At 34.0% G+C, this 10480-nt stretch overlaps 1 protein-coding gene across 1 annotated transcript in view; it reads right to left on the reverse strand.

Annotated features, from left to right (window-relative positions):
* The window catches only part of LOC306987696 (mucin-5AC), a gene marked incomplete at both ends in the record, with an annotated part of 35131 nt that extends 27205 nt beyond the window's left edge, over window positions 1-7926 (reverse strand). Inside the window, 4 exons of the mRNA XM_079592196.1 lie at window positions 2534-2648; window positions 2729-2972; window positions 7150-7207; window positions 7849-7926. Coding sequence (XP_079448322.1) covers window positions 2534-2648; window positions 2729-2972; window positions 7150-7207; window positions 7849-7926 — 495 coding nt within the window. The remainder of the gene's footprint in view (window positions 1-2533; window positions 2649-2728; window positions 2973-7149; window positions 7208-7848) is intronic.
* Window positions 7927-10480: the final 2554 nt, after the last annotated feature.

Consider the following 10480-nt stretch of genomic DNA (forward strand, 5'->3'; position numbering starts at 1 on the left):
ATATCTCACAATTCCGACTTTATAACTCACAATTTTGACTTTTTATCACGCATTTCTGACTTTATAACTCACCATACCGGCGTGATGACTCCGATATTCAACCAGATGGAGCTAGATAATAATTCTGAATGGCCCGATCCAATCTGACTTCTGGCCTGTAATGCTGCCTAAATCATAATCATACACTGCTCGTTCGTTCGCCAGAGGAGACGCATGTCACGCAATTCTGAGAAAGAAGTCAGAATTGTGAGGTGTAAACTAGCAATTATGAGAAAAAAAGTCCGAATCGTGAGATAAAAAGTCTCAATTACCTTTTTGATTTGTTATTTAATGGCGGAAAAAAAGCTTCCATAGCAATGCCATAAGTTCTAAACAACAGCAAAAATCTAAATTCTGTTATGTGTAGCCTGGTCTGGAAATTTTCTGAGCCACTGACTAGATTTGTAGGAAAACAAATTTGCATTTAACTTTGCTTGAAATTGTTAACAATTATAACCAGAATTTTTTTTTTTCTTAACTGGTGTTATAGGGTCACTCTTCAGTGTGCCATGTTTCATTACTTTCCTATGTATGGCTAAAATAGCTGCCATTGGGGAAGGAAAAATGGCAAGAGCAAAGACAATAACAAAAATAAAGTAACAAAAAAACATTATGTTTTTTAGTGAAGACACACACACAAAGAACTTACCATTTTTTTGCATGCCTTTGTTGAACTGATCTGTTCCATACAACTGTCTGTTGAACTATCCATCTTTACGAAGTGTCCATAGTCATTTACAGATCTGCCTGAGTTTCATATAATTATGCATATAAAACATATTTTAGGCTTCTTGTTTTGCATAAAAATTATTAAACCCCCATTGCAAATCAGGTTTATTGGCAAAATTGACAGACTTTCAGCTGTTTGCAATAAACAAAAACAAAAACTTTTGTGTTTTCCCCAAATTCAACTAAAAAATGTAATTTTTTATTACATCTGCAGTCTCAAAATTAATCAACTCCCTAAATAGAATCACTCACAATAGCACAAATAAAAATCTGCAAAACAAGGTGTTGTCTTAAGCTTCATTAGTTGCACCAGGTGTGCTTTAGCTGGAACAGATGAAATATCTGATCTGGCTAGGTTTGTTGAGTGTCACGTTTGACTGCATGTTAGAAATAACTCAAAAGAATGTCCAAAAAAGCTAAGAGAAGATATTATCGCCCCTCACAAAAAGGGACAGGATACAAAATGATAGCGAAGGCACTGGATGTTCCTACGGACACCGATGGAAACATAGTTTGCAAGTTCAAAGTTAAAGGAACAGTTACAAAGAAAGGAAGCTATCAATGGCTGCAACCTGATTTCTGAGAAGGCGGGTTTAGAAAAACCCTTGAGTGACTGCAAAAAATCTGCAGCAAGACTTGGTGGCAACCGGCACTGAGGTTTTAGCTTACACAGTAAGGTGTGTACTAAACGCATGCAGTTTCCATGCCAGAGCTCCAAGCCGTACACCACTACTTACCCAAAAGCACAAGAAAGGTCGGCTCTAATTTGCTCAAAGTCATATAAATATTCCAAAGAAGTTTTGAGATTCTGTTCTGTGGAGCAATGAAACAAAACTGCAGATTTTCGGCCCTATGGATCAGCTTTATTTTTGGAGGAAGAAGAATGAAGGAAAATAACACTCTGTCTACAGTTAAGCATGGTGATGGCTCGGTGATGCTCTGGGGCAGCTTTGCATCATCTGGCACTGTAAACCTGCAGCGAGTAGAAGGCAAGATGGATTCATTGAATTATCAGGAAATACTAGGAGAAAACTTCATGCGTGTGGAGGCTGAAGCATGCGAGTCATTGAACCTTCCAACAGGACAATGATCCTGCATACCTCAAATTCTACCAAGGCTTGGTTGCAGAAGAACTCCTGGAAGAGTGGCTATCACCGTCACCTGACTTGAACCCCATAGAATATCTCTGGTGGGATTTGAAGAAGGCGGTTGCAGCAAACCCAATAGTATAACTGAACAGGAGGCCATGAGGATGAGGAATGCTCATGAGGAATGGGCTAAGATTCTTTAGAAGCGCTGCCAGAAGCTGGTGTCTGGTTATACGTCTTGTTTGCAGCTGGTCATAACAGCAAAAGAGTGTTCTTCTAAGTACTAAAGATGATTGCCATGAAGGGGTTGAATCATTTTGTGACTGCAGAAGTCATTAAAGTTGCATTTTCAGTTGAATTTGAGGAAACCACTTAAAAAAGTTTTTGTTGAGCTATTTCAATTACTTTTCTTTGATTTATTTTTTGCAAACAGCTGAAAGTTTTGAGTATAACTATATAACTATATATATATATATATATATATATATATACGTATTATATATATTAATTAGTTACCATATTTTATGAACTTATTGTGTGTCTGGATGCCATTGAAGTCCCCACACAAACCACATGTCTTGTTTTGGTACATCATGTCCAGTTCAACCTGAAAATAAACAATTACAGCTTCTTTCTTGCTAAACATCTTGAATTTTGCATATTGATATTCTACTCACTGTGAAAGAGTCATCCTTATTCCATTTGGCCACTAGTCCGAGCTTAGCAGTGACTTTGATGTAAGAGGAACTCTTATCAATTAGAACACCAGAGTGGCTAAAGGGTAGAGTCATCCTAACACAAAACATACATTGAATCACAGCCTTTCAAAAAAGTTGCTGTAACTTTCACCCTCATAAATAACTTTTACTTACAGTGATCCATCTATCCTGACAGAGTTTTTGGTGAGCTCCACTACAGTGCCATTCAACTTCATTGTGATGTTAATGATAGTTGGTTGGTCATTTACCACTTTTCGTCTCATCTGAATGTTGAAATCTTCATAGGTGCTCCCACACATTGCACACATGATATAATTACAAGTGGATGGTAGGTGGAAAATGTCTCCATCAAATTTCTTGAAGTGGTAGTTACCCCATGTGCTACAGACTTGTTTGTCTAAGAGGTGGGATGACACAGTTACAGTTACATTGAATAACCATTCCTGCGTTCATATGTTTATGTATTAGGGTTGGGAATCTTTTGGAATCTCACAATTCAATTTTTAATTTTTAATACAATTTGTGGATTCAATTTAAATTGAATCCCCCCCCCCCCCCCATAATTAGTCACGCTCTCAACATATATGTCTCTAATTTTCCATTGTGTTTGTCCATCTGTGATTTGCTACAATCAATAATCAACGCTTCAAAAACATGTATTCAGCGAGTGCTTACACAGATACACAGATAGCGTTTGAAAGCAGGTGACTATCAACGGATCCATAATATATCCACTGGTAGATGGATCCTCTGATAGACGCCTGCTTTCAAGCCTGCTTTGAAGACAACATGTTTTTGAAGCATCGATTATTGATTGTAGGCAATCACAGACAAATACGTTGAGCATGTGAACACAACGGCTAATCAGAGACATATATGTTGAGCACGTGAACACCATTACCAATCAGAGGTGTTTAAGAATCCGTTCAACAGCGCTAGAGGGAAATGCTGGTATCGTCACATTTTTTAAATTTCAGTCCGACTTGGTACCGAAGTCAGTGCTTTTGACAACACTATTCCAAATCCGTTCATCTTTGGAACACAAATAAAATAAAATAAAATCTTTGATGAAATCTGAGAGCTTACTGTCACTCCATTTTGACACATCAAAAAAGTTCATAAAGAGATCGTAAAACTAATCCATATGAATTGAGCGGTTTAGTTCAAATGTTTTATTCAATCGCTTTATATGATGAACGGATTGAATTTGAATTTGATCAGATTGAACAGATTGAATTTGTTCAATGTTTAATTCACATATAAACATTGATCAGCCAACAGAAGCTCAACCGAACCTGCTTGACACGCGATAATAAACCTCTTGCAGAAGCTCAAACGTGCTGCGTAACATCATTGGTTCTTGCGGAAGCTCAAACGTGAGAATAAACACACACGAATGAATGAACCTTGGTTCTTGCGGAAGCTCAAGCACGCTGCGTAACACGAGAATGAATATCATTGGTTCTTGCGGAAGCTCAAACACGCTGCGTAACACGAGAATTAATATCATTGGTTCTCACACGTCAAGCGAACATCCTTGAGCTTCCGTTTAGCACAACTGATGTGTGAGCTAATGAATGTTTATATGTGAATAAAAGCCTAAATTCAATCTGTTCATCGTAAAAAGCGATCGTGTCCCTTCAGAAAATGTGGACTAAACCACCTTTTTAAAGCGTCAAAGTGGTAATTGCGTAGCTGTCAATGGAGGGACAGAAAGCTCTCATATTTCATCAAAAATATCTTCATTTGTGTTCCCGAAGATTAACAAAATCCTTATGGGTTTTGAATGACATGGTTGTGACTGTGAATAATTAATGACAGAATAGAAATTTTGGGGTAAACTATCCCTTTAACAGACGTTTTGAATTTTGAAAAATATATATATAACTCAGAAATTGCTACTAAATTTCACAAAAAATTACCAAGAATTTAGTAACACGTTGATTTCAAAGTAGAAAAACTGAAAACGCACTTTCTCGTAAAACATACTCCAATATTCTTTGTTTTATGTGTAACTTTGAAAAAAAAATACAGTGTAAAAAGTCCTACCAGTAAATATGAAATGCATTTGTATTTTATTTTTAAACACCTTAATCTATAAAAAAACTAAAAAAACATAAGAGTAAATAATTAATGAATAATAATAATTAATTAATTAATTAATTTAATTTGAGAACATATATTGTGGTCATTTGACGGATTATGTCACGCTGACATCACTGATCAATGTCAAACTAAGATTATGTACCACAATGCCTTCTAACTATTTCATAGAAATACTAATGCCTTTCTTAAGGATTGCTTAAATATGAATTGTATCTCTGGCTTATGGTGTCACAATAGAAGAAGACAATAGAAAAAACTGGAAAAGCAGGGCAGGGAATTTAAAAAGGTCTCACTGAATAAGCAATCAAGGTCACATAAGAGAATCTACTTTCATTTACTTCACGTAACATGTAATATTTATAAATTATATACCGTATAAAAAATGTTTTACCTGTCTGTGATGCACTTAGTCCAATGTACAGTACTATCCATTGAAGCATCCATATCACTTTTATGGTACATCTGTCCATGCTTGCCCTGTGGATTTGTGGATCCCTCCACAGGTGCTTGAGAATGTTTGACAAACTGCTTGTGTTTTCCATTTTATACCACCCGCTTTTGTGTGAAGGTCTAGGAGGGGCTGAACATGGTTATGTGTCAAAATGTCAATAATCCTCAGAATAAAGGAATGTATGAAACGTATAATATAACATTTTACAGAAAACATTGCAAGTTATTGTGCTTTATTGCATTTAAAAAAAAAAGTCAAATCAAACAGTTTAAAAAAAAGTAGATTGTTATGTTGTTATTTATATATATATATATATATAATGACATTTAATGACATAATTAGTATACTGGTAGAAAAGTATTTTATCCATCTCCTGAGGGGAATTAGCAGATATCAAAAGTGTACACTGAGAAAAAGAAGAAAAAAAGATAAATAAACGGCCAGTAACATTGAATTAAATGTGAAATTGTAAACTGAAATAGTATTTTCTTCTAAAACATACCCAAATAATAATAATTTACACCTGTGAAAAAAATACTTTTATTGTAGTTTATATACTACTTTTATGTTAATGGTAGCTAAAAATAGTAGAATTTGAAAGTTTTGACTCATGAAAAAAATCAGGTGTTCTTGCTATTTAAGCTCCTTTAAAATGTTTAGGTGATTTAACTTGACACATTTACCTCATTTTGAGGTGACATTCTTGCAAATCTCTGCATTATATTAATAAAAAAGGATAGATTGCCAATAATACTCCTGACTACACACTTTTGCTTTAATTTTCTATTGTGATTATTATCAACAGCAACCCATTTAGATCAATAAGAATAGCACTAGAAGCTTGTAAATTAATAAAATGTGCATTTACCCCTATAATGTGCCCTAAAACACATAATGGATGCATAAAGGAATAGTTTTGGACAACAAATAAAATTCTATATTCATTTATTCACACTCATTTGGTTTCAAGTATGGCTTTCTTTCTGCTGCCAAACAGAATAAGATATATTGGAGAATGTTTTAGCTGTTTGTTTGTTTGTTTGTTTGTTTGTTTGTTTGTTTGTTTGTTTGTTTGTTTGTTTATAAATGAAATGCAAGCTTTATGAGAGTTCACAAAGCATGAAAGAAGTGTGAAATTAATCCATGTGACTTGACTGATATATTTTAAGCCTTTAGAAGAAACAAAATAGATTTGTATTATGACCAGATTGAAATTTAAGCACATACATTTGAGTGACACTGATCCACCCAATCAAAGCTATACCTTCCAGAATATAGAGATAGTTTGGAAATAAAACAAACCTGCTAAATAATCATAGCTCACAAGCATGTATATGTTATATATAGTTTGAATAAACTGATTTGTCTATAAACGGATCTGCTGATCTAAATAGAGTCACGACGGCTATTCTGTTGTTGCCATGTGTTGCACTGTCCAATGATCAGCACAGATAACTGGTCCACATTGTGTGGTTCTGTCTCCATTTTAGACATTCAGTCACATTAACAATGACATGCAAGATACAAAATAAGGATTTTACCATGGGAAGGTGGTGGTTTTGTCAGCTGTGTATTCTGTCTTTAATTAACGTTAGTCTTTCTTCTTCAAGCTGTGGGTAAAATGTTTTTTTACAGAACAAAATTATGACCAGGAGATTAGACAAAGTGAGAGATTGCCAAAAATATTTCAATTAAAATTATACAATGTCACCTGTCATTATAAAATGCTATGTTTAGACAAAGCTGATTAGACACAATGTTGCAGCAAGCGGATTTCACAAGCTAGGGAAACATATTTAGCATTTAATGAAGTAAAATGGCTGCATAAACTATGACGAAAAAAATAGGTGGAGGTGTTTTTCAGCGGCAGGGACTGGGAAATGGTCAGGGTAGAAGGAAAGCTGAATGCAGCAAAATACATATATAATGAAAGCCTGGCTCAAAGAGTCCAATCCTAGGTTTTAGGTACCATGAAAGTGGTTTGTCTTTTAGCAGTGTTCATCGCTCAACGGCTAACCTGGTCCGGGGCAGGTTATGTTCCAAGTGAGGTTGCAAACCGAACTTGGACCAATCAGCTGTGAGCAAAGTGACACATGTCTGATGCGATAAAGTCACTCCACCTGTTTCCACTCCATATTAAAGCACAAATCACCACACAGCAAATGCTTTTTAAAGACAAAATCGTCCGGCTTTTAGTAATGCTTATTTAGAATAATTATTTTGTATGATTTAGATATTATTTATGTAATTATTATACCCTTAATCAATCACACATGTACAATTATTGTTTATCAGTTATATTATGCACAGTTTAAAGGTATAATTATAAAGGTAATATAAATACGCTTTAGAATCAATAGATAATGCCATAAAATGACTACATGTGAGCTTAAATGTTCAATTCTCTCTATACCTTTATGAACTATAAACTAACTTCACAACTTTTACTTGCACTGAGAAAGACTTTTTCTTTTAGTTGTCCTCTTTCATAGACAGCTTTTTTCTTCTTGCTGAGTAAATTTGTTTAAAAAATAAATAAAATAAAAATGAAATCTCGTAATATTCTGTAGTGAATCGCGGTGCTTCTCTCGCGAGAAATAAATCTCAGTTTCACTCTTTCTCAGCATGTGATTGGTTGTTCGCTCCTGATGTCACACCTAAACTCAGGATCAAAGCCTGAGTTGATAGAGAAAGTTGATGATCAGCATCATGGTACCAACAGAGCCTGGTTGGATTGGTTTGGTTTTGTCAACTCGAAACTAATCCTGTAAGCCTGAGTTGGTTCAACTACCATCATGGTACAGGCTCTAGGTGCATAAAGCTTGTTCCATCAAACTCAAAAAAACTTGAGGCTCGAATTGCTGTCAAACTAGCTTCAGTTTTATTTAGAGCCCCAAACTGAGCAAAAATACGCAATTTAGTGCAGATGCTGATATTTATATGGCCAACAGTAAGATGAAGGTCTGATAGTAATGTAAATCAGCGAGTTTTCATTATTGCTTATTTTTTTTAAATCAAAGCTCTTAAAACATATAATGCAATGCAATACAATGATTTAACTTCCTCAAAAGCCTGATGAATCATATTTGATACTCATATTTTAACATGTTTTTTCTAAAAAAAAATGATGTGTGCATAATCAAGTAATCCATAATGTAAAGTTGTAAAGTGTTCATCTTGAAATATTATAACAATATAAAAGTTATTGTGTTAACCCAGTAAAGATTTCACAGCAAAAAGACATGTGAATCACAAGCTGAATGTGGATGTTTTTACAATTATAATAAAGGTATTTTACTCGCTAAAAATAATAAACTGTCAATCAGATGACAGAAGGTACAGTTGTAGATTGTGTGCAACAGGTTTTTCAAGCAAAGTTTTTATCATGTTGATAATTTAAAGGCCTTAAGTTTGTATAACAAATATAATACAGTAGGCTTTATAGAGTTAAAGCATAAACAAGAAAATGGATACATTGTCAAAGATGCAGCAATCTACATGAGAAATTAAAATGTGTGCAACTTGTGCACAAAATATACACACAGAGCCCAGCACACTCTACTAAAGGTCTACCACGGGCCAGCCTCTTCTGGTTATGAGAGATAATAAATGCACTCAGAAGGCTTCCCCAGCTGAATTTCGCTACCTCCCTCCCTCCCTTTTATATTTGAATTTGTTTCTTTGCTACATAAAAAAAGCCAAATTAAATACCCGCCAGAGTAATTTCATTAGCATCTTTATCACACATTGAAGAAGTGCTTTGATAAATGCAGAAATAGATTAGGTTGACAGTTCGAATGTTGGGGGGGAAAAAACATTAAATGCATCACATTTACAAGCATCTTTTATAGACAATAACTTCAAGAAGAAGTTGTTACTAAAATAATTAGTGTGTAAACTTAAAATACTTAAAAAAAAATTTTTTTTACTATTTGTATGTCCTGATAAATGAACCAATAAGCCTAAATGTAAATATAAAACGATTAACAATATGGTTCAATATCCATATACATTTTATAAAAAAAATGAATTGTATATTTGAGAGAGTAGCAGAACACAATTTATATAAATTTGGAATTAAAATTAATTCTTTACATTTTCTTTGGAAAATTCAATAAAAAGCAAGGCATGTTTGATGTGAATGTTCCAGATATGGGTGGACTTGTATTGTAAAACTGACAATGAATTGTCAGCCCTAAAATATTTACCAACGCAATTAGACGTCAGTATGTCAATATTTGTGCAGCCTTTTCTTTAGCAAATATTTGACACGTTGAAAACTCCTATAAATGAATTGTGTAGAAACAAAACCAAATGTTCTGGTTTTCTCAATGGTATGTTTTCCTGAGTTGTGGCTTTAAGCCATTCAGATGCTGTGACATACCAAGAATTACTGATGAACTCAAACATATTTGGGGCTAGGTTTAATGGTCCAAAATTGGTTAAAAGTCTTAAAAGCAGCTACAGAAAACATTTGGTGGAGGCAAATTCATGTTTTCTCACTTTCTCCATCCAGCACAGATTCAAATCACAGATTCAAATTTGATTTTTTCAATAAAAAAAAGTGAAAAGTACAATTATTTTTGTTATTAGTCAGATTGTGTCTATCTTTGTGCATTAAACTGAGATTAAACCACATTTTCTGCACTCAAAACAGATATTTTCAAAGGGCTCAAAAACAGTGACTCCAAACTGGACTAATATAAAATTAAATATCCAATTATTTCCATTCATTCATTCATTCATTCATTCACATAGGTATATGAAAGAAGTGCACATAAATGAAGTAAACAAATGACTGCAGTTTATTCTGACTTTTATTGGCCTCTGTGTTTTGAACTCCAAGTAAAATCTTTACATGCAAAACACTTCCCTGCTGTGCAAGTACATGCACTATATATATATATATACAATTGCATCATGAATGAAAGACGAAATTTATACAATAATCATTCACAAACTAAACTGGCAAATATGGTTGTAAGTATTAGACTGGTGTGCTCTATTTTGTTTGTTTTTTGAAAATGTCATTGATACAATCATATATAGCTCTGCATGTGAATAAGATGTCATGAAAAATACAGCAAGATCACATTCATTTTGAAAACCTAATTGACTCATCTGGACTACAAAAAGTTCAAGTTCATGTTAAACCCGATCTCACAGGAAAACACAACTATTTTACAAGGTGGCAATTTCATACAAATGTGTATGATATGTATCATACGAATGAGATCATGTGTAAACATACGAATGAAATCGTACAAATTTGTGACCAATTCGACAAAATGTACAATAGTTACAAATTGCCATGAGATTGTGTTGGTCATGTAACGTTTTTTTATTTT

The sequence above is a fragment of the Phoxinus phoxinus genome (genome assembly GCF_949152265.1).
Source record: "Phoxinus phoxinus genome assembly, chromosome: 2".
NCBI classification, from domain to species: Eukaryota; Metazoa; Chordata; class Actinopteri; order Cypriniformes; family Leuciscidae; genus Phoxinus; species Phoxinus phoxinus.